We start from the raw sequence: 25,327 nt of genomic DNA on the forward strand, positions 1-25,327 counted from the left end.
AGACACCAGTAGTTTTCCCTCACTCTCGCGTCCTCGTGTGACGGATTGTGTTAATCTTCATCTAAACTAAGTACTGATTTACTATTTTCATTCTCTCTCTCGGATTGCTCGGTTCAAACTGGAAAGGTTGAACAGAAGCCATTTCCAGTGCGCTGCTAACTGTGAACTCTATGCGGTGCAACCGTGTGACGTCACTGCCCAGAGTGCATTGAGAAGTAAATAACAATGGCGGCCTACTGGTAAATCGGTTTTATATAAAATGTGCTTAAAGGGAAAACATTTGGTGTATTTTAATACCACATATATGTTATTGAAAGCACAGTACATATTTTAGCGCAAACATGTCTTAATAGCCGGGGTTCCCTTTAAGTTCAACCTGCTGTTTCTGAGTCCTTCATTTGGGTCCTCCCTCCTGCCTGCCACGTAGCACTAACCATGACATTCTTCTGTTTTTTCCAATTTTTTTCCCATTAGGATTTTTTTTCTCTTAAAAACATCTGGTATTTAAAGTGCTGCCTGCACAACAGTTGCATTACTCAGGCCAAAATGCATTGACCTCTGTAGACCCTTTTCCTCTCCATGCACCTCTGAACGTAGGTGAAGTTATGCTAGAAGTCTCTGTTTTGTTTTCAGTAGGCAAAAGACTGACTGAGTAACTCAAAAACAGTAAATATAAAAATGTTAGCATCATCACAGTGGATAGGTAGGACTTCCACAGATATATGAACCTGCATGTTCTTGACAGACTGACTGCTGTCCAGTCCTGTTTGTGACTGGAAGAAAATCCCTGTTAACAGGGTAATGTGGTGTAATACTCACAATTGTGTTTTTTAAAAGTTCATTGTGACATTTCTGAAAAGACCTTTGCTCTTTTTTATCAGCTTGCAGCGTCATTGCTGATTCCAGCTTTTCCAACAGACAGACTCAACTTAAAATATAAACCAATCATTGTTCATTCGTGAATAAACGAATAACTAGTTAATCGGTCACTTTGTGTCCTTTTCTGGGGGATCAGGAAGACTCTCTGCATCTCATTATTGCTTCTGTAAGAGGGTGAAGTCCATTTTATTCCATAATGTTTTGTGCACATATTTCACTCCATGTTTAATATTTTTTCCATGTTACTTCTGGAAAATATGTGCATAAAGTATAAAACTGAGAAAGAACGTGACAGCGGCTGATGGCAGCAAAAAGTTTACACAGGAGTTAACAGGTTTTTTTCGACTATGGTCTCATGCAGTTGATGATTTAAATGGATTACATATACATTATTTTCCATTTTAAAGGACATGAAGGACTGTTAGTTCAGATCAATTATTAACAAGTGATAGCATGCTTACAGTGGTCTGTGTTCAAGGCAAATGTGTGTCTTTTTATAGGGCTTTCCTGCGATCAGTATAGCCGACTGTTACTCACAAGGACTTTTTACTTTCACAAAGAGACAATGCTTATCTCTGTAAGGCTGAGCTTTGTGGTGCTGCTGTCAGCAGTGGGCACAGCAACAATCGAGAGGTGAGTTTTCTTCATTAGATAAGTTTGATAATTTTTCTAAATAGATGAACTACCTTCAAAATATCAGTTACTGTACTTTCAGGTTCTTAATAATAATGGATTGCATTTATATAGCGCTTTTCGAGACCCTTAAAGGGCTTTACAATACCACTATTCATTCACTCTCACATTCACCCACTGTTGGAGGCAAGCTACAGTTGTAGCCACATCTGCCCTGGGGCAGACTGACAGAAGCAAGGCTGCCATATCGCACTATCGGCCCCTCTAGCCAACACCAGTAGGCGGTAGGTGAAATGCCTTGCCCAAGGACACAACGACCAAGACTGTCCAAACCGGGGCTTGAACCGGCAACCTTCCAATCACAAGACGAACTGCCAACTCTTGAGCCACGATCGTGGAAATATGCTTTTTCCAATCTTCTACTGTCCAATATTGAACTGTAGCTTCAGTTTCCTGTTCTGAGCTGACAGGAATGAGAGCATATATATATACATATATATATATATATATATATATAATTATTTTGAATTATGTTTGGTTTCGTAATGTCTCAAATGTGGGTGACGTAGTCCTGTTCTCTCCCCAAGCTTTATCAATCCATGAAGTCCAATGACATAGGGCTGTGCGATATGACCAAAATCTCATATCCCCATATAAGAATTCTATCGTCCCGATAACGATATAAATCACAAAAATGTAACATTTTCTGTAAATTCTGTGAATCTCGGGCAGCTCGTCTTGCGGGAAGTGTTTCCAGCTGTGCGTTATGTAGCTGGAGTCGAGTGTTTTAACCGATGCATGAAACTATACATTTTTAGACATAAGTTGTAACGGACGCCGTTTTCTTTGTGAGTATTTATTACACGGCGTGCTGTGGGGAAAAGCTTGTTCTAACGTTTGAGTCTAAGGTTTATTTTTTAACACCTGGCGGCTCTTTTTTACTTCTCATCCGTAAATAATCTGCTCTTTCACGTGATTCAGTTTATTTTGAAAAGTCTCAACAGGATCTTATTTATTTCAACAAAGTAACTGTATTCTGAATACCACCTTTTTAAACGGTAACTGTAACGGAATACAGTTACTCATATTTCGTATTTTAAATACGTAACGGCGGTACATGTATTCCGTTGCTCCCCAACACTGGGTATGATTAGGGATGGGTATCGTTTAGGTTTTATCCAATACCAGTGCCAAACCAGTACTTTTGAAACGGTGCCAGTGCTTAAACGGTGCTCGAACCGGTGCTTAAAGAATCAAGAACACAAACTTTGTCATGGTCCTGGGTCGGTGACCCAGTGTTTTTGGTTGTGTACTTTTACTTTTGATAGTTTTTGTATTATGACTGTTTTGGGTTTCCTAGGGTTTAGTTGTGTTCCCTCTGTTTCGTGTCTTCCCTGCTTGTGTATCCCCTTAGTGTAGTAGGTCTCTGTGTTTAGTCCGCGTCTCTGAGTCTGTGTCATTACGTGTATGTGTTTCCTGTTTTACTTTGAAGGTCTCTGTCTTATGTCAGTGTGTTCTATTTACGTTTCCCCTGCCTCGTCAGCTGTTATGTCTCCCAGGTGTGTTTCCCTCCTGTTTCCCATCCCCTGATTACTGGTGTGTGTATTTATAGTGTGTGTTTACCCGTCCTCGTTGCTGGTTCGTCTGTGTTATTTCCCTCCGTCACTCTGTGTATTTTCCTCCGTCTTCCTGGTCATTCTCCCTGCAAGCTCGCTCACTACTACGCAGTCTGCATCTTGGGTCCGTTACTAATTCACACGGCCTGCCTCGGCACCCCGTGACAGTACGAACCAGCCACAACATGGATCCAGCAGACTTACCCGGGGAGAGCGATCTGATGCGAGTCCAACGCCTGGTCGAGTGGATAACCCACACCTCTAATATGAGAGCAAGGATTGTGGGGATAAATGCTATTGAGGTGATCCTCAAAGGAAATCCTTATCTCCGCCAGGTCAGAGGATGTTTGGACTTATTGGCCAATTTGTATGAAGCACGGGAGGACTTTGTCCAGCAGCAACAGACCACAGCCACCCCGGAGCAGCTGCGTCAGCCTCACCCGCCGGATGTGGTTTTGCCCGGCCCGTCTGAGCCGTCTGCGGGGAGAAAACGACGATCGCGCCGCCGGCGCGCCACCCCACAGCCGGACATTCGGACTTCTAAATTGCCGGCTGTGGTGAGTGAGGACTCTTTTTCTGTGTCGAACTGTGGGACTGTTCATTCAGGGGCTGTGTTTTGTGCTGCAGATAGTAATGTGAACAGCTTATTATCTGCTCAGCAGCAGCCACAAGCTCAGTTAGCTGTCCAACAGCCATCTTCAGCTCAGTTAGCTGCCCAGCAGCCATCTTCAGCTCAGTTAGCTGCCCGGCAGCCACCTCCAGCTCAGTTAGCTGCCCAGCAGCCACCCTCGGTTCAGTCTCCAGTGCCTCCAGGGTCAACTGTAGTTCACGCTCCAGTGCCTCCAGGGTCACCTGTAGTTCACGCTCCAGTGCCTCCAGTGTGACCTGTAGCTCAGGCTCCTGTGTCACCGCTACCCGTAGCTCAGGCTCCTGTGTCACCGCTACCCGTAGCTCAGGCTCCTGTGTCACCGCTACCCGTAGCTCAGGCTCCAGTGTCCCCGCTACCCGTAGCTCAGGCTCCAGTGTCCCCGCTACCCGTAGCTCAGGCTCCAGTGTCCCCGCTACCCGTAGCTCAGGCTCCAGTGTCCCCGCTACCCGTAGCTCAGGCTCCAGTGTCCCCGCTACCCGTAGCTCCAGTGTCCCCGCTACCCGTAGCTCAGGCTCCAGTGTCCCCGCTACCCGTAGCTCAGTCTCCAGTGTCCCCGCTACCCGTAGCTCAGTCTCCAGTGTCCCCGCTACCCGTAGCTCAGTCTCCAGTGTCCCCGCTACCCGTAGCTCAGTCTCCAGTGTCCCCGCTACCCGTAGCTCAGTCTCCAGTGTCCCCGCTACCCGTAGCTCAGTCTCCAGTGTCCCCGCTACCCGTAGCTCCAGTGTCCCCGCTACCCGTAGCTCCAGTGTCCCCGCTACCCGTAGCTCCAGTGTCCCCGCTACCCGTAGCTCCAGTGTCCCCGCTACCCGTAGCTCCAGTGTCCCCGCTACCCGTAGCTCTGGCTCCACTGTCACCGCTAGCTCCGTCACTTATTCTGTCACCAGTCTCACACATTCACTCTATGCAGGGAGAAAATCTAAGTTCCAATCAGGGAGTTTCTCGCGCTTTAGCTGCTTCGGGCACAGTTATGCACTCCAGGGCCTCCCCAGAAGCTAGGTTTCAGTCCCCAGCTGTTTCTGGACCCCTGAAGATTAAGCAGCCCTCAGAGAACTACTCCGTGTCAGCACTGTCTGGGCAGAGCCAGTGCTCAGCACAGCACCCATTGCCTTCGTGTCTGCCAGAGGACTCCGTGCCTGCTGGCTTTGTGATGGCTTCTGCTGGAGGGTCCAAGGGGCCTGTCCAGCCTTCATCTTGTGTCTCCGCTGGAGGGTCCGAGGGACCGCTCCGGCCTTCGTCTCATGTCTCCGCTGGAGGGTCCGAGGGACCGCTCCGGCCTTCGTCTCCTGTTGTCGCTGGAGAGTCCAAGGGATCCGTCCAGTCTGCTGCGCCACCACCTGCGGCTTCCACGCCGCCGCCTGCAGCGCCTCCGTCTCCGGCTTCCACGCCGCCGCCTGCAGCGCCTCCGTCTCCGGCTTCCACGCCGCCGCCTGCAGCGCCTCCGTCTCCGGCTTCCACGCCGCCGCTTGCAGCGCCTCCGTCTTCCACGCCGCCGCCTGCAGCGTCACCGTCTCCGGCTCATCTGGTCCAGCTTCAGTGTCTTCAGCCTCGCCTGGTCCAGCTTCAGTGTCTTCAGCCTCGCCTGGTCCAGCCTCCGAGTCTTCAGCCTCGCCTGGTCCAGCCTCCGAGTCTTCAGCCTCGCCTGGTCCAGCCTCCGAGTCTTCAGCCTCGTCTGGTCCAGCCTCCGAGTCTTCATCCTCGTCTGCAGCAGCCTCCGAGTCTTCATCCTCGTCTGCAGCAGCCTCCGAGTCTTCATCCTCGTCTGCAGCAGCCTCCGAGTCTTCATCCTCGTCTGCAGCAGCCTCCGAGTCTTCATCCTCATCTGCAACAGCCTCCACTTCTGCTTCGCCATCAGCGTCGCCTGGTCCGGTCTGCGGTTAACTGGCCACTTTCCAGGCCACTGGTCAGGCGCTATCGCCATCATGGGCGGCCCCCAGACCCCCTTCGCCTGAGTCGCCACCGTTGCCTTCCGCAAGGTCGGCCTCCGGACCAGCTCAGTCATCGCCTTCACCAACGACAACGCCGTTGCCGTCCGCATGGTCGGCCCCCAGAACTGTTTCCACGTCGCTGCCGTTGCCTTCCGCATGGCCGGCCCCCTGAACTGTTTCTACGTCGTTGCCGCCGTTGCTTTCCGCACGGCCGGCCTCCAGACCAGCTCTGTCACCTGTGCCACAAACCTGGTCGGCCCCCCGACCGTTTGACTTATGAACTTTTGTGCCGGCGACCTCCGGGTCGGCCCCCTGAACTGTTTCTCTGTCGCCGCCGTTGCCGTCCGTACTGTCAGCACCCTGACTTACTAGTGAACTGTTCTTTGTGTGCCAGTGTTTTTCGTGCACGTTTTGTTTTTTTTGACTTTCTAGTGACTTTTTTTGACTGCCTCGGCACCCCGTGACAAACTTTGTCCAAAAACCTCTCATGTTTAGCTATTTTTTTTTTTGTAAAAAGATAACAATGTTAGCCTTTTCTGCAGCTATAGGGCATATATGGTATCACTCTTGGCTGGAAGCAGTGCTTAAACAATGGAAAAAACACAAACTTTGTCCAAAAACCTCTCATGTCTAGGTGTTTTCCACTTTTTCTTTGGTCATTTTAGCCTTGGTGAAGGGAGTATCTGCCATCAAACAAGAAGACAGCCGCATGTAACTATGACGGTGTTTGCTAGTTCACCTTACATGCATTAATTTAATAACGTGGTTAGCCTACTCATAGTAAATTAAACATGAACAACATTAAGCTACTCGCCCAGAGAAGAACGGCTGCTGCTGCCATCATCATCCGTCATCATTTCTGCTACACTGGCAGGGCTAGGGGCCAGGACTCTACTCTTCGGGTCTTGGGGGATGTTGCTAACTCCAGGTCCGAGGCACCATACCCGCAGTAGATGTGCTCGATGTGAGGTCTCGCAGCAAGCTATCAAATACGGTGCATTTCTCGGCATTTAAAAAACGCTATGCGTCGCCAGGTTCATCGTCAGATTCGAGGTGTTACCTCCTTTGCACAGTATCACAGTATCACCTTAAAGCACTTGTTGCAGACTGGTGAGTTTGCATCTTTTGCTGTGAAGTACAGCCAGACTTTTGACCTCTTCGCCTTGGGCATTTTTAATCTGTAGATCTGCTCTAAAAGAACGTACGTACCTGGGCCCGCTTACTATTCTTGGAAAGGTAAAATGATTGGCTAGAATCCAAAGTGTATGACATCTCAGGAAAAAAAAAGCACCGAAATCTGCACTGCTTTTCGGTCTGGTTACTACCGTTTATGTCAGAACCGGTGCCATAATGGCACCGGATACCGGTAACCATCCCTAGGTATGATCCACTTCCACTGCTTCTCATGTTTCTCTTGTTTTTTATGTGCAACAGAGTGCAGTACGACCACTATAAATACCACCCTTTGACAGAGGTGAGGTGGCTGATACACACACACACACACACACACACTTATATTTATTATATATATATATATATATATATATATATATATATATATATATATATATATATATATATATATATCATTTTATTTCTATATACGTATATATCGCAATAAAAGTCTGAATATATTGAATGAAACCCGAATATATTGAATAAAAGCTAACTACAAAGGCTCTGGTGCCATGCTGTGTTTTAGATGTGTATTATAGCATGTTATGTCGCTACAAGAAGTACCCACCCCCCCATGAATAAGTAAACAGGGAAGGAGGGTTCAAATAATAATAAGAAGAAGAATAGTAATAACAGGGTTCACTGTTGTACTACTGGTGATGAAATTTAGTCAATAAATCAGTATATTCTGTCAGAAGACCAGATGTACAGATTTATTCCCAGTACCTATAACTAATTAAAGGTACTGAAAATATTGACTGCAATACACTACAGAGCCCCGCAAGTGACATGGGAGAAAAAAAAATTACGATGAACTTTTGCGAGATCTCGCAAAACTAACTCGGGATCTCGCAAAAGTTTTGCGAGATCTCACAAAACAAACTCGGGATCTCACAAAACTTTTGCGAGATCTCGCAAAAGTTTTAGCCGCATTCGGAGGCCGCCAGCTCAAAGCCGACCGGGAGGTCGAGGCACGATGTCCCGGGAGAGCGGTGTTCCCCCCAGCTGTAGTAGGTCTCGACCTCCCGTTAGCTTCGAGATGGTGGGTGTCAGACATCTCCGAAAACGTTGGAGCACTTTTGCAAATATGTGATGTCTTGTAAACCGAGCAGATATTTGACGTTTACACAGCTACATTCACGCCTCAAAATATCTTAAGTTTATTTTGTGACCCAGAAAGAGTAATATTACAACTAAGTAGCTGCCGCCATTGTTGGAATTCAACTTTTGCGAGATCTCGCAAAAGTTTTGCGAGATCCCGAGTTAGTTTTGCGAGATCTCGCAAAAGTTCATCGTAATTTTTTTTCTCCCATGTCCCCTGCGGGGCTCCGTAATACACAGACCCCATGAATTCTCTTAACTTTGGCCAGACCTGGCCGTTGAGCAGGCTAGGGAAGGTCCAGCTTTACATAGTTCTTATTTTTGCATGTTTAGCACTTCACTCAGTGATTTATTTAATTTAATTGGCACTAAAACTATATTCTTGAGTTTTCCACATATTCCTCCTTAAACACTGCAGGTAAGGTAAACAAAAGGTTCAGTACATTCAGTCTTCTATGATTAAACAGCACCTAAATTTTATCGTCTGCAGCACCATACTGTACCCTGTTACTCGTATTAGTTTGTACATTACAAGCATTTCTATAGATTTATGTTTTCTTTACATAGGAATACTGATTCCCTGCTAACTTATTCACAGAGCTACTTCTTGCAGCAACATCGCATGCTATAATATTACACATCTAAAACACAAGATGGCGCCAGAGCTGCTGGAACATCAGTTTTCATTCAATATATTCAGACTTTCATTCAATATATTCAAGATTCATTCCATATATTCGAGTTTCATTCAATATATTGAAACTTTAAATATAGTATATATAATAACTTCCTAAATGGCATATACAAACACAAACAGGCTTCCGTGTGTTCTCCAGGCTTCACCAAAGACATTTAAAGCTCTTCTTTGGATGTTGGTTGTCTTTTATTCCATCAAGATGATTCCACACTGCTTATATAAGTTTCAATTTCAGGGTCTGCGGACACTAGTCCATGACTGATAGTGTTCTATTGTGTATTTGTCTATCCAGGTATGCTTAACTGCATTGGCACTGTGTTCGGGATTATTTTGGGGCTGAAAAATAAGTTTTCTGATGGTACTTTTCTACATTTAGATGTTCATTCAAATCTGTCAAGATTACCAATAACACTGGCTGAAATACAACTCCAAACCACAACAGAGGCTCCTTCACATTTTTCAGACAGTCCAGGACTGTTGTATCTCTCTCTTGACCTCCTCTGTATAGATTGATGACTATTTGGCTTCAGCATTCCATAAGTTTAGTTTAAAACTGGTTCTTTGCTAATTTGTTTATTCTAGAGATGCAACACTGGTTTACCCTTTGAGTTAGGCATCTTGTTATACTTGAATAATTTATAGTGGCTTAGACTGAAAATGAGTAAAAAAAGAAACCATTGTCCAAATGAAACTTTGAAAGACCTTTGGAAAGTCTGCAGAACTATTAGTCAAGATCACTCCAAAAGTTTCAAATAAACTCTTGAATCAAAATGTATGTATGATGGATGGGCAAATTCATGGATAAATAACCAGTGAAAATTTAGTAGAGTTTTCATATGCTGTCAATGTTGGTACTACACTTTGCAGATCACTAGCTGGATGGAACAGATGGTAAAGGATCACCCTGATGTTGTAACCGTTGTGAATTATGGAAAGACCTATGAAAGCAGGGATATTAGCTTGCTCAAGGTAAACAAAGTTTCAGATCACAAGCTGGCATATGCCAAATGGATACTGATGCACACGGATGTTTGATATTTGTTCTCCAGATTGGCCTGAATACTGGAAAGGAAAAGAAAGCTATCTGGATGGACTGTGGAATACATGCCAGAGAATGGATCGCTCCAGCCTTCTGCCAGTACTTTGTTAGAGAGGTAAGAGAGCTGCTGTCAATATACCTCCACCAGGACTCATGGGACCCTTCTAGGGGTAAAGTTAATGCTAGGGGATTTTGTTAGCCACATTTATTCTAGAAACAATAAAAATTTCATTTCAAATAATGTCTTATACATTTTGGTATTACAGGTTTTCCAAACAGGCCAAGCTTCTTTCTACTTTTAAATGTTCTTTGAAATATTTGAAAAAAATTAACATATGAACGTATAGTTTGGTCGCCAATGTGGATGTGGTGGACGTTAAAGAGTGAAACAAAATAAAACACACACACACAAAAAGAGAGATGGAAAAGAAAGAGGAAAAAAGAGATTTACAACAAATCTTATTATTCCATTTGTTGTCCTGATTTTTTTTTCTTCTGTTGTGAGGAGAAAACATCCTGTCTGACAAAATGAATATAATTTAATAACTAAATGTCCTCCAGTGTGTCAGCCTGCCCCTGATGTGTGTTCGTCTGTTCCAAACAGATTCTGCAGACATACAAAACAGATGCCAAAATGGAAGAGATGATGAAGAACGTGGACTTCTACGTCACTCCAGTGCTCAATATAGACGGCTACATCTACACGTGGGAAAATGAGACAGTCAGTCCTCGTGTTTAATAGATATATTAAATTAAATATTAAATAGATAGATAGTTATCCAATTACATTTCAAGGGTTGTGCACTCAGGATCTCAAACCACAGATGAACAGGAAAATAGTCGGATGATTATTGCTCAAAAACCTTCAAGTACAAAATAATCTAATGTTTTTACAGTAAGACACATGGAATAATAATAATAAACAGCATCAATCACAGGAAGCATTTAATATCTACAAAAATGTTGTGCTGCCATTTTATGTATGACTGACTGAACATTTTGCTCCACTCAGACTCGACTGTGGAGGAAGAACAGGTCACCAGGTCCTGAGGACTGCAGCTGCTATGGCACCGATCTCAACCGCAACTTTGATGCCAACTGGGGAAGTGAGTGATGTAGCTGTTCTTACTTTGACTGTACCATTGAAACATCTTGATTCTTTTCTTTTTCAGTTATTTTTACTAATTTGCCGATGTGCTTGGAATCACTGTCCTGTTGCATGACACAATCTCATTCAACCTTTAGCTTTCAGATAGAGGTCTCATTTTCACTGTAGAATACTTTGGTATACAGGCGTGTATGGCTGACTCAACTCAAACCATCACCTCCCTGACCATGTAGTGAATTAGCTAAGATGACTACTTCTGGGAAGATGGCAACACTTATGAATGTTTTCCACTTGAATAACCTTTCTCATTGTGTAATGATGGATTTCAAATTATGTGGAAATGGCATTATAACTTTTCTCATATCAATAGATAGGAACAATTACTTCTCTAAGCTTATATCTTAGCATTTTGTTAACACACACATGAATGCTCCAGCAAACTTCCAAAACCTCTGCTTCTTTAGAGGTGCTTGCACTTGCTGATGATCAGTGTGAATTTGAATAGCAGGACCTTGGTGCTAGTTACCCTTCTAATTCCACAGAAGCAGTAAGGCATGCTTCGTTTTTTTTTTTTTACACACTGCTTCTGCATTTTGGCTTATTTCTCATAAAATAAATAAATAAAATGTAATGTGTTGTGTATTGCTGTTCATCTAAGGTAGGTGAGACACTGTTTAACTACTTGTCTCTTTAAAAAAAAAAAAGGAGGTGGAAAAAGCCAATATGGTTTTTAATGTTCTGGACATTTTAATACAGGAGTCACACATGAGGTTTCACTGGGAAGCAGCCTTTAGTGGCTATTAGAGGAACTGCAGCTTTTGGCCAAATTTTACAACCTAACGGGTCACGCTATGTAAAAAGGTTAACCTTTGTTAAAAGAATTTGAAAACAGAGGTATTATTGTTATATGTCTTTCATATTATCCTCCTTGGCCTCTATTCACAGCCATTGGGGTTTCATTTAACTGCTGCTCAAAATTCTACCCTGGAAGCAAAGCTATGTCCGAGCTCGAGATCAGGGCTGTAACTGACTTTGTAGGAAGCCGAAAGGACAGCTTCCTGTGTTTCCTCAGCATCCATTCCTATGGCCAGATGCTCCTGATTCCCTATGGACACCCCAACTACACCGCTCCCAACTATGATGAACTGGTATTTATACCAACAAATGCAATGATGCATTTTTTTTAATTAACATACACACACATATGCATCTTTATAGCCTGACAATGACTAATCGTGCATGCATTTATATTAAAAAGGCAAACAGCCAGCAGAATGAGTAATTATTGTTAATTCATCTAGTAAAAGAGTAATAGATAAAAGTGGAATGGCAAACAGGTAAATGGACGTTCAATAATGACGATAACAAGATTCCACACAAACTATAGAGTTTAAAATATACATAAGGCCTAGTGCAATCATGTTTGAGTGTGCATGCGGACCAAAACACAGCAGGCAGGATGAAAACATAACCAGTGCCATTAATAAGTATGTGCAGAGCAGTCCAGAAATTCCAAAAAGCTGACTGAATGCTGGAGCACCAGTAAAACACAGAAGCAGAAAAAAAACTAACGAGGAAACAGCACAGGAGGGATAACAATGCACCAACAGAGACAGATGGAAAACTACTAAGACAACGGGATACTCAAGGAACTGATAACATTTAAATCTGTATTTATTGCCTACTGAAATCTCCATATCACCACTACATTTTTCATACAGAATAAGAACAAGGTTGTCTGGATCCATATTTCACTGACTGTATGACAAGTTCTTTGTGATTCCTCAGATGATGGTTGGTCAGGGAGCAACAGAAGCAATGTGGAAGGTTCACCAAACAAACTACACTGTAGGAACCCCGCCCGATGTACTATGTGGGTTTATATATCAATTGCTAGCCAGTTAAATTTATTGCCAGTATCTCTGTGTTTTTTAAAAAATATAACTGCTGCTTTTCTTTCTCCAGACCCCATAGCTGGTTCAGCCACTGACTGGGCTCGGATGCAGGGGATCCTTTTAACCTACACCTTTGAGCTGAGAGACAATGGGACATACAGGTTTGAGCTTCCTGAGGATCAGATCCAGCCTACATGCGAGGAGGCCTACAGAGGAGTTTTGTACATCATCACCTACGCCCACGACAAGACGTTTAACGGTGCTGTAGCCAACACTGCTGTGACCCTTTCAGGCATACTGTTAGCAGCAGGTGTCACTGGAGCCACCCTGAGATGAGAGCTGTTTGATTTCAGTCATTCTGCAATTTGTGGCACTCATATTTAGTTCTTCAAGTAATTTTTCAGAAATAAAGTTTTAAACTTTCATTGCTTTCTAAAAAAAGTGCAGTTGATGTACAACTCTTTGTGCTCAAAAGTTCTTATAATCCATGAAGTGTAGTTGCAGAGCATCTCCTCAGCCACTGTGCTTTTTCACATAGTTTAAAGAAAATGATTAGAAGTTATAGCAGTTTTAATGAGTTGCCAATACTTGGTGTGTTGAAATATTCCCAAGACTATCAGGACGTTTTTCTGTATCCATCTCAGTGTTTTGAATGCCCTTTATAAAAGTACATAAAACTTTATTATTTAACAACATTGATATTTACATGATATTTTCAGACAACAGAGGGACATTTGATTCAACAACAGTTTTAAAAGTGTGCCTGTAATTATTCTTGTTGATGGATATTGTTTTATAAAATAACATATAGAAGATACAGAATTAATCTATGTATATTAAGAGGCTCCAAGCTCTTTCTGTCTCCTTCATATATCATATGTAAGTCTAAAGGAATGCACAAATGATTAAAATAGACATTCTGTACTGAAAACAGATTTCAGGAGTGATGCAAGGGACAGATAACATAACCGTCAGCACAGTGACTGCAGATTTTTGTGTTTTCTTTTACATAAATACATTTTCTAACACAAAGTAAACAAAAGATAAATGAAGCATTCAAATGAGTCAAAACTCTGCATAAAGTTTCCAGGGTGAGCATCCCTCTGGTCCTCGCTTAATGCCCAACCTCCTAATGTGCAAACAAAACCTCCACCCATGGCTGAAGACAGTTACTAATTAATATGAATCTACATCTACACTGTAAAAGCTAATTTGGCTTTATTTGAAATGTTCTCCCATTTTTGAGTTGATGAAACTGATTGTTACTAAATAACTGAAGCTACTTTGTAGATTAAACAAGGCCCACTTTAATGTGTGACTTCAGAGAATGTATTTGTACTGTGTGCATCGACTGCACTGTAGCGCTTCAGCTTTTTAAATGCATTTCCCTTAAACTTCTTATAGTGTGGAATTAAAGATTAAATATTATAGTTTATCCACTGAACAACAGAGTTTTTGCTCAAAATGTGTCATGTCTGATGTAAGCTGGTGGACTCAAAATGCACAACAATCATTCTGCTTGGAGCTTCAGTCACCGCTATCTCCATTAGCGATCATCCTCTTTTTGACTCTCCACAAGACAATTCTCTCACGAGGTCTGGTTTCCTGCACAGAAAGGAACAGAAGGTAAGTTAGAATCAGAGCCAAAGCATACAAGCATGCAAACACCAAGCACCAATCAGCACCAATCCCACTAACAGTTTCCAGTTTCACAATCAGGCATCAACTGGCTGTCTGGCAGTAAGTGTCTGATCACACATTTAGTCACAGGTGGGTTAATTATACAGACAGAGAGAGAAAAAAAATGGAAAACAGTGAGAAGCTGGGTGATTAATTACACACATGAGGAAAATTTATTAAAAAAAGAAAACCTGATTGCAAATGGCTTTGTGGTAAAAACCATTTGCCTTTTGTGGGGATAATGATCTGTAGGTAAAAATCTGTAGGTAAAAGTGCATTATTTAGTGTTCTGCATCATCTAAGTTAGGACATTACATTAGGTCTATTGATTGCATTTTTTAACCAGGGAATTAGTCACTAATCATTTTGTAAACTGAAGGGAAACAACACTATTAACAAGAAATGAAAGCTGCTTTTTTAAAATAATCACTCATATTTAGTTTTTATGAAAAGATCAATATTGAAGAGGAACGAAGTTAATAATAATAATAATAACATTAAACACAATAGGGTGTAACACCTTATCTGTTTATACCCAGTGTTGGGGAGTAACGGAATACATGTACCGCCGTTACGTATTTAGAATACAAAATATGAGTAACTGTATTCCGTTACAGTTACCGTTTAAAAAGGTGGTATTCAGAATACAGTTACTTTGTTGAAATAAATGGATTACACGGCGGTACTTTCCTGTTTCATATTGTCGCGGGTCAGGACTGTTTGGGTTTGTTTGACAGCTACGCTCTGTTGTTCCAGGCGGCAGCGTTACGGTTGCCATGGTTACTGGGTGACACGCTCTCTCTCTGCGTGTTTCCTGGGTGAGAGAGCGCTTTTGTTGTTGTTGTTGTTGTGCTAAGCTAAAAGGCAGAATGCTACAGGCATGGCCCTAAAGAATGTAGCCTCATGGGCAGTGTAGTCCGTGCTGCAGGGAGAATGGACTGCCATACACGTTATGTGTCTGTGAGCGAGGGAGCGAGAGAAAGGAAAGTCCGAGCTGTCACGGAGCAAAAACGGGAGCTGGAAGCATGTAAATATAATAATAACCACTGCAGCCAAGAAGAGTGCCTGACGAGCCCATTTGTAAGTAAGCTATTGAGACTCAACTGTACACTGTGTTCGTGTTTTCCTCCGAAACAATAAGTTCCGTTGGAGCAGCCTTTCAGCGCCTCTCTCTGTCTCTCGCTAGCAAAGTTGACCCAGACAACAAAGTAAAGCTAGTTTTCGGCTACCAGCCCGACACGGAACCCACCGTATTAGCCAGATGTCCCTTTACTACGGTTCGGAGCCGCGGACCTTCAGTAACAGTAATAAATCACAGCAATAGTACATTCACGTAGTTGTAAACAGCATGGTAATATATTAAGTAATCCAAAGTATTCAGAATACGTTACTCTCATTGAGTAACGTAACGGAATACGTTACAGAATACATTTTGGGGCATGTATTCAGTATTCTGTAATGGAATACATTTTAAAAGTAACCTTCCCAACACTGTTTATACCGGGTCTGGGGCCAGGTGTTGGTGCCATCTGTAGCAATTTAACACCTCAGCCTGGATGATTCAGATGTGGAAAACTGTGTGCTCTTACCTCTGGCTCTGGCGGGTCTGCTGAGGACAGAGCGGTTCGTGTAGCTCACGTTGTAGTCGCTAACTTCCACGCTGAGGTTCCCCCACTCCGCCACAGTCCCGTTCCCCGGCCGCAGAGCCATCCTCTCTTCGCTTCTGGTTTCACACCTGCGCTGAGTGACTGAGCCGATCAGCCCGCCACCTTTTCCTTCATAACAGCCGGAGAAGGGGCGTTTAGGAAACTTGGAGGCGGCCCAGAGTTCTGTTTGCTTTTCTTTTCCTTCTTCTTCTTCTCTTTTTAAAATCTCGAGCACGGTGGAATAAATGGAGACCAGGCGGAGTGTATGGGCTCAAAATGTGGTCATAAATATTTTGTACTTGTAAATCAGTTTTGTACTTGTAAATCAGGATTTGTATGTGTAAAAAAGATTTTGTGTGTGTGTAAAAAAGATTTGTATGTGTAAAAAAGATTTGTGTGTGTAAAAAAGATTTGTGTGTGTGTAAAAAAGATTTGTGTGTGTGTAAAAAAGATTTGTATGTGTAAAAAAGATTTGTATGTGTAAAAAAGATGTGTGTGTGTAAAAAAGATTTGTGTGTGTGTAAAAAAGATTTGTGTGTGGACTTAGCCAAACAAAACCCTGCAAGTTACAAGTACGAATTTTGACCCTATTTTTCTTCCTTTCATCTGATTGGTCAAAGTCATGTCAATCACAAATGTAACAATCCAATCAGAGAACAGATGGGTTTGGCTGTCGGAGGGGCGCTTTTTTGAACTGCAGGCAGTGTTGCCAACTTAGCGATTTTGTCGCTATATTTAGCGAGTTTTCAGATCCCCTTAGCGACTTTTTTTCTAAAAAGCGACTAGCGACAAATCTGGCGACTTTTGCTGGTGTTATTGGAGACTTATGACGACTTTTTGACATGAAACCACGTATCGCTCTTACTGTCAACAAGCAGCCGGTGCTTCCGTGGGCACATCGCCCAAGTCAAAGCGCTCACAGGCGGTGGATAGTCCTCACGCAGCAGTTGCCCCCAGCAGCGGTCAGAGCAGATGTTGTTCACCCTTACGCGTACAAACTGCAAATGAATCGCGCATGAGCGAAGCGAGAGCAGCGGTAAATGTTCACTTTTCTTTGTCTAAAATAAATCAGTACACTAAAACATCATTCCAACATAGTCACTTGCTCATTTCCTCCATCGTGTGTGTGCCTCTCTGTGACATAAGCTAAACATCTAGCTAGCTAGCTCATCATGTCTCAGTCTAAACTGTACACTCAAAAATACAGGAAAGAGTGGGAATCAAACCCTGAATTTAAGGGCTGGTTGAAGCAGTTTATTGGAGATGATACACGTGCATACTGCCTGTATTGCAAGGCGGATTTCTATGCCAAACTGAGTGATGTGAAAAAACACATGCTAACACAAAAACATACTCAAAAGGCAAAGCATTATAACAGTTCCACCCAAATGAAACTGCCGTTTCTTACTAAAAAAACAGACTCTTCAAAAAAGGCTGAAGCCACCATGGCATTAGCTATCACTGAACACTGTTCCATGCTGGCATGTGATCATATTGGAGAGGCATGTAGAGCTGCTTTCTCAGACTCCACTGCTGCCACCCATTTCAAAATGCACAGGACAAAGTGCACAGAAATGATTAATGGTGTTCTGGCACCATACTTTCTGAAAAAGTTGGTTGCAGATGTGGGTGATCAGCGTTTCAGCCTCCTCCTCGATGAGTCCACAGATATAAGTGTTTCTAAGTATCTGGGGGTTGTCATAAGGTACTTTAGTGACACCAAGCAGACAATTGTGTCCACTTTTCTAGGGCTTGTTGAGTTCGAGGGAAGAGATGCCAGATCTATAGCTCGTGTTGTTGTGGGTTTCCTTGAGAAGTGTTGTCTTAAAAAAGACAATCTCTTGGGGATAGGAACCGACAATGCATCTGTGATGACAGGGATTAACAATGGGGTCCATAAAGTGCTGAAGGAGGAGTATGGCCTCAAAGATCTTGTTCTTATTCGCTGTGTATGCCACTGTCTGCAGCTTGCTGTAAGTCATGCTTCCAATGACACCATACCCCGTAGTGTGGAGTACTTGGTACGAGAGACTTATAACTGGTTTTCAGTGTCTCCAAAGCGCAGGGAGGCCTACAAGGCCATTTATGAGACTATCAACTGTGGGGAGAAACCTTTACAGATAACCAAGGTGTGTGCCACACGTTGGCTCTCCATTGAACCTGTGGTTTCACGCATTTTGGACCAGTGGGATGAGCTTAGGCTGCATTTTGCAGTCACCAAGTCCAGTGAATACTGCTACATGGCTGAAGTTTTATACTCCATGTACAATGACCCTCAAAATATCTTGTACATGACTTTTCTGAAGTCAGTGCTGGGAGAGATACAGACCGCCATCAAGGCTTTTGAAGGAGAACAGGTAGATCCTCTTAAACTACTTTACAGCTTGGTTAGCCTAATCAAGTCTGTGAGCAGCAGGGTGCTGAATCCACTGGCAAATGTTGATGTACTCAAAGAGCCAATAGAGGGATACATCAGTTCCAAACCATACCTTGGTAACCTTTTTGAGTCGAAAGCAGCTGAGTTGCACCTTGCGCCTGAGGATGAAAAAAATGTCAGAAAGCAGTGTGTAGCCTTTACCATATCCCTTACTAATGAGTTGAGGGTGAGACTGCTGGACAATATTGAAGCATTGCAGTACATGTCAGTTTTCAATGTGGAGGAAACTCTAAAGCACAACAAGAGCCCTGGAGAAATAGAAAAAATTGCTAAACTCCTTGGCTTCTCCCCTGAAGCGATAGATAAGATTGTCCATCAATGGCGTACCATCCATCTTAGTAAATGGAATGAGACAAAAAACACAATGGACTTCTGGAGTGAGATTTGGAAGTACAGGGATGCAGCTGATATCAACCCATTTCAAGAACTTGCCATGGCTGCTGTGTCTGTGTTGTCCTTGCCACACTCAAATGCTGAAGTTGAGAGAGTATTCAGCCAGATGAGTGTGGTAAAAAGCAAACTTAGAAATCGGATGTCCTTGCAGAGCCTTAACTCCATCCTGTACATCCGATATGGACTGAAGCTGTCTGGTGAGGCTTGCTATGAGCACCAGCTGCCTGACAATGTTTTGCAGCTTTTTGGCACATCAGCTGCATACTCATTTAAGTCAAGTGCTACAGTTGCTGAACCTGCAGTAGAGAATCTTGACAAAAATGAGGATGAGCCACTCTTTCTGTGAGCCAGCACAGCCTGGATGTCTGAAACAAAAACATAAAACAAAAAAAAAACCCAATCAGCCTGAATTAGGACCAGACTAGTCCCCAGCATTTTTTCGCATTGCCACTGTTTATTTCTACTGTCTGTTTTTGGTCCATTTAGATTGCTAATGTAGTTTGTTAACAACATTATGGTTAAAATGTTCTTCTTTTACCCTTATTCCTGTGTGGTTTAAAACTACTTAAAAAGGAAAAAAGAAAAAAGCCAAAAAAAAAAGTAACTCCGCCAGAGTGCCTATTTTGGGTCAATTTTGCCGGTCCCAAGCCCGGATAAAGGAGGAGGGTGGGAATTATGATATTAAAACAATAATTGCTAAAAGAAATGTAACTTGTAGTTGTAAATATATTCCGATGCTGACGGTGGATCAAGGAGACCAGCGCATAGGCTGCAGGCCCGGATGTACTGTCTACATCGGCTGTCTCTCACCCTTTACCCACCCCTGTTGCTTGTCATGTGTTTCTTTGGTGTATTAAGAGTTTTTTCATGTGCTATGTGCAGAGGTGTTTTTTTTCTGTTCTCAAACTGATCTCCCTATTGGAGCTCAGTCTGGGGGGAGTTATTTTTTTTCTCCTTATCTTTCCTCATGTTGTGCTTTTTCCATGTTATACCTCTCTGACCTGTCTTCCCCATGTGATGTTTGTGTAATGTATGTATGGTCGGAAGGGTAAGACGGCGCTGGCACGGCTGGCAGCCTTAACCCAATTTCCCTCGGGATGAATAAAGTATGATCAATCAATCAATCAATCAATCAAATCAATATTGGATGTCTGTGATCTCCGAGCCCTCGAGAGGCACTGCATTAAAAACATATCCGCAAATGTTGGCTAAAGTTCTATCATCTAAAGAAGAAACCATAAGTGAACATGATCAAAAAATGCTTCCTTCTTCTCTGGACCAAAGATCATTTAGAGGCAAAACAATTTTTGTGGACAGACAAATAAATTGACATTCTTTTTAGAAAACATGAATTCCACCTTCTCTAGATTTAAGGGCAGTGGGTCCATCCAACTTGTTATCAATGTTCTGTTCAAAAGGCTGTATCTCTGATGGTATGGGGGTACACTGCCCACCCCCTGCCCCATCTGAAGGACATCCACTGGTCCAGATGCAGCAGAAGAGCCTGTAACATCGTGAAGGACACCACATATCCCTGTTACAGTCTGTTCTCTCCTCTCCCCTCTGGGGAATGGTATAGGTTACTAAATTCATGCACTGCAAGATTAAGGAATAGCTTCTATCCACTGGCTAACACTGAACTGACTGAATGTTGTAGGACTGATGAGCAGCTGGCATCCTATTTCCCATTCCTTCTCAGACGTCAAGCAGCTGATCTCCTCGGTTCACAAATGTTTACAGACATTTTCAAAGAAGAGGGGACACTACAGGTTAAACAGTCCTGTGACAATTTTCTGAAAATTTGATGACAGCAAATTCTAAATGAGCCAATATTTGTGTTAAAAAGGTGCATTTTGAACCTTTCATATGTTTTCTGTGTGCTTTCATCAATAAAGTGTGTTCATGAGATTTGCAAATCATTGCATTCTGCTACAGAAACACTGTTGATGTTTTAGCTTTTGTCAAATAAAAACTAAAATTTATTCACTTGTGGTCTGTCATGTTTTGGCCCCAGTCTTTGGACCATGCAGTGATATAGAAACCTTTATATTTTGAGCCCAAGGACAGAGTATGAAAGCATACCAGACACTTTTCCAAGTGTACATCAAAATAAAGATGATGACAGTGATGAGGAATGAGTGGGGTCAAATTATTGGTGCATCCACCTTTGGATGTGGACAAACACATACTTGCACAAATGTGAGTGCAGTTGGAGCAGGCACTCGACTTCCTAAAACTATCTGACCTATAAGAACCCTACGGCGTCCAGGAATGTGCATCAAAAACTTGCCTGTCTTCTCAGCTTTTGCAGGCTGCCCAGATGTTGACACAGCTTTTCTTCCCCACATGTACGCTCCAAATTTATTCCCCCACATAAAGCAAAGAGTCCAAGGTTGAGATAAACTGTTGGAGTGACCATAAAATGTTTGACAGAAAACTGTCAGGCAGTGCAAACTTTGGCTGAATGTGCCTCCTGAAACGAGTCCCAAATACCCTGAGTGTTTTAAGCATCCAACTTAATGCAGCTTTAATCCTCAAGATTAATCTTTTTTCTCAGCTCTGCACGAGCCAAACTTTGACATATCACTGGACTTGAGGTATCGTGTGTTTGCACACACACAGTGTTTTTAAAATGCTGAGGCTTGTGTCTGAGTCCAACTGAACTGCCTGCCTCTCTCATCCAAGAGTAGTGCTTTCATCTATCATAATGAAGAAAGAGAGCATGATGTGAGCTTTGATTCTCTATCTGGGACACACATACTGAGTTTGAGCACACAGGCCAGAGCTCAGACAGGTCTTGTCTCTACATCTTATGAGCAGTAGCTCCCAAATAGACACGATGCACTTGTCAGCAAAGGCGCGGGAAGAAAGGCTCGGGTTGCTGGGGTGTAGTTAACATGCAAGCATTTTACTGTCAGTGTATAACCACACAGCAGACAGACTGAGACAGAGAGAGCTCAGAATAAAGAAAATACAGCATTCCTACTCTAATTAATCTCAGCGGGCTTAAAATTGAATAAAAAAAAAAACACATTGGTGAGCATTATGCAACTTTACTTCTTTATGACAATATAACAATTATAAACACTCAGGAGACCCTGTTTGAGAGACCTTTAACTTTTGAACTTCAGATGGTGATTTTAGTTTAAAAAATGGTCAATTACAAATTTTCTCTGGCCTGCTGCAGTGGAGGAGTGGTACAGAGAACTCAAGGGGCAGCAGAGGGGACAAGTGTGTGTGCTGCGACTAATGACTCTCCCCCTATATATATAGAGTCTATATATATATATATATGTAGATAGATAGATATATATATGGGGGAGACTGACGGGGAGAGTGTGTGCAGTGGAGGAGCTGCAAAAAGACCTGACTCCTGGCCCAAGTGTGCCATACCCTGAGCAAACTGCTTAGCAAAAAGAATAAAACTAAACAAAAACACATCAAGTGCACTCTCTGTCACAATGTGCATTTTCAGGCCTGGACAGGCCCACCCTCTGCTCTCTCACTGCTCTCAATATCAGCGTTAGCTCAGAGTAGATAATTTCAGTGATAATCATTATTTGATTCAGCTTTTGCTATGGTCCCCCTAAACTGCTTTAATAAAGTAGCCTGCATTCAAAAACTCTAAATTGTGGACATAGACAGTAAAGGTAAAAGCCTGTATATTATAACAATATCACTCAAAGGGTTCTTACAGGTTACTCTAGCCTTAAAAATATTTTCCAGGCCACTAAATTTTAACTCACTTATCAAGTGCATGGATTACAGAGGAGACGTGCTGTTAATGAATATGACTGGAGCATTGTACTTGACCGTCAAGGCCACCCAGGCCATAACACCTTCAGAGGGAGCAGGATAAACATTTGGAGGCTGTTCAGTGGGGTTCTAAATCACGGCTCCCTCCAAGCTCTGCATTGCCTACTGGCTGATACTCAGAGAATCAGATCACCTGACACTGACATGCCTTTGTTCATGTGCATCATTGCTACATTAATAAATTGTATATTGCAACAAAATGCATTATTCTGCTTTTTTTATTGTGAGAGTTAAGTAAGCCATGTCTGTCATCTACATAAGAAATCATAATATTTTAGGGTTTAAAGAACAGCTGTGCTCACTAACCAGAGCTGCTTCAGTCTGCAATCCCCTCCTCTGCACTAGCCATCAGTGTTGATAGGCTATTACTCATGACATGTAACCAATCAGATCCAAGACAGGACAGTGCTCGCGGCTACAAACAGAGAGAAGCAGCTGCATCAGAGCCAGAGTAGTTCATTTTTTAATCGCTTTAAAGGAGCATCAAAACAAAACACCAAGTATGTTCCATTGCATTGCTAAAAATAAATTAAAAACAGGATGCAAACACTACATTGAGGACTCTACAGTGGAGCTTTCAGGTTATACTGAACCCCGGGGATTCAATAATGGCATTACTTTGAAAATGTAAAGCCTCATTGGATGAAGCCAATAAATGCCTTGTGTTTGATCTGAGCTCTGCAGATTTTGACCAGCTTCATATCAGACGTGAGGAAAAGGTTGTTTATGTCTGTGGTATACTGTACCTGAACTCTGCTGTATTTGAAAGTATTAGAACCTGTTTTATATTTTTTATCACAGTTGCTGCTGTGGTTTGTCAGTGTGTGCCTGCTAATGTGAGGCTGAATAACACTGAAGCTTAATCTTCATCCCAGGATAATGTTCTTATGTAACAATATTTTAACAACATTTTTTTTATTTTACACTTATTTTTTCACTTTTTTTTTTAACTTTCATTTTTGTGTGTTCGTTAAAGTGGACGTTTGTAACATTAGATGAGGAAAAACTTGAAACTCCACCCCAGATTTACGCTCTTTATGTATAAATCTTATATCACATGCAGGGCTCTAGACTAACTTTTTGACATGGGCGCACCGGTACGCCTAACTTAAAAAATTTAGGCGTACCGGCACAAAAGTTTGGCGTACCGGCACAAAAGTTAGGCGCACTCAAATTTTTCAACCGCTTCGCTTAACACCGCAGTTTTACATGTGCACTTTCTTTGGGGGGAAGTCCATACAGACAATATTCATTTCTAAATTATTAACTAACAATCGTGTGCTTAAAGTGCTTTGTCAATATTGTAGAAAATGTTAAACTTAATCATCATCTTGGCTCCTCTGACGACCTGTTTGCTGTTGCATGCTGCTGAAAGGCAGTGGGGAGAGGGGACACTTGGGCAGTGCATTTATTGCAGCATAAAGTGTGTTTTCTGGATACACTGCTGCTTTTTCAGCATTCAAAGATTGATGGCACCATGTCAGAGCTGGCTATGAATTTCAGACGGATCAGTCCTTAACACAAAAGTTATCAACAGTTCTTTTCATCTTTTCTTATTACCCACACCTACATCCACTTCTCTCAGGCCTAGGCTGCTCACTAGGGCTGGATATCATCACTGATTTCTATAATCCATTCGATTCCGGTTCTCAAAGTCCTGATTCGATTCAGTTTAGCCTCAGACAGTCAGAAATATTATAATTCTGATCATTTATCAGTACTGACACTTGTGAGACTTCATCAGAATTGTGAACATCACAGCAGATGCCTTTGTGTCATAGTAACTGAGAATAAAACACAGAAAAACATGAAGGAGATTTTCCTGGTCTGGCTTTTTATAGCAGATAACCTTAAAAATATTCTGCAATATTCTGCAATTTTGCATAATTTTAAGGAGTTTAAATTTCTTCAGTATTAAACAGCAGAAATTAGGCTTTCTTGTCGGACGTCATTTACATGAAAAAAGAAAAGACAGCGCTGTAAACAACGGTAGACTGGTGGGTAATAAGCGAATGAATAATCCAGAAAACAGAGATTTGAGACGGGAAACTGTTCTTGAAGTACACACAGGGAGCTGTGTAGGAAGTGTAATTTTTATCGTGGTGGAAGCAAAACAGCAAAAGTCAGAGGGAATTCATGACGACATTAATCAAATGTGAAGCGTAGTTTGCTGCTTCTTTTTGGCTCGGCGAATTTTGGTTGGAGAGACAAAACCTGCAGCTCAGAATCAGCGCAAAAAGACGTAAACACAGCGCGGACCCGACGCATCAGAATCGCTAAGCTCCGACAGCGTGTCCGTCTGCGGGCCGTCCGGTGAGAAAGCCGAGAAAGACAAAGCTGATTCTGATGCGTCGGGTCCGCGCTGTGTTTACGTCTTTGTGTGGAATCCGTTAATGAATTGATATCGCCTTATTAAAGCTACTCACCTCCCTCTTCTACCTGCACTTTCCACTGGACCACGGCCAATCAGAGAGGTCCCGCCCCTGACTATCTCTGATTGGTTTAGTCCACGATAGGGGCATAATGTGTGTCTGTTGTTGACCACATGGAGAGTTGCAGAGATTTTTTTTTGTTACCCAAACAGGTGCGACCAAATGTTGGTAACAGTTGGTCGCACCGGTGCGACCAAATGTTTTT

At 42.7% G+C, this 25,327-nt stretch overlaps 1 protein-coding gene across 1 annotated transcript; it reads left to right on the forward strand.

Moving 5' to 3' along the window:
* The first annotated feature begins 7,854 nt into the window (after positions 1–7,854).
* LOC134621133 (carboxypeptidase O-like) lies at positions 7,855–13,054 on the forward strand. The gene is made up of 8 exons (XM_063467571.1): positions 7,855–7,920; positions 9,544–9,645; positions 9,726–9,830; positions 10,320–10,436; positions 10,728–10,821; positions 11,769–11,971; positions 12,612–12,696; positions 12,789–13,054. The coding sequence occupies exons 1-8, from the start codon at positions 7,855–7,857 to the stop codon at positions 13,052–13,054; spliced, it is 1,038 nt and encodes a 345-aa protein (XP_063323641.1).
* Positions 13,055–25,327: the final 12,273 nt, after the last annotated feature.

The sequence above is a fragment of the Pelmatolapia mariae genome, linkage group LG23 (assembly GCF_036321145.2).
Source record: "Pelmatolapia mariae isolate MD_Pm_ZW linkage group LG23, Pm_UMD_F_2, whole genome shotgun sequence".
NCBI classification, from domain to species: Eukaryota; Metazoa; Chordata; class Actinopteri; order Cichliformes; family Cichlidae; genus Pelmatolapia; species Pelmatolapia mariae.

What these genes read in the sequence shown, in the direction of transcription:
- LOC134621133 (XM_063467571.1), top strand. Translation starts at nt 7,855, where the DNA reads ATGTCCCGGGAGAGCGGTGTTCCCCCCAGCTGTAGTAGGTCTCGACCT. An exon ending in GCCAGTACTTTGTTAGAGAG is followed by an intron (nt 9,831 to 10,319) that starts GTAAGAGAGCTG and finishes TGTTCCAAACAG; the next exon opens with ATTCTGCAGACATACAAAAC. An exon ending in CTTTGATGCCAACTGGGGAA is followed by an intron (nt 10,822 to 11,768) that starts GTGAGTGATGTA and finishes CTCTATTCACAG; the next exon opens with CCATTGGGGTTTCATTTAAC.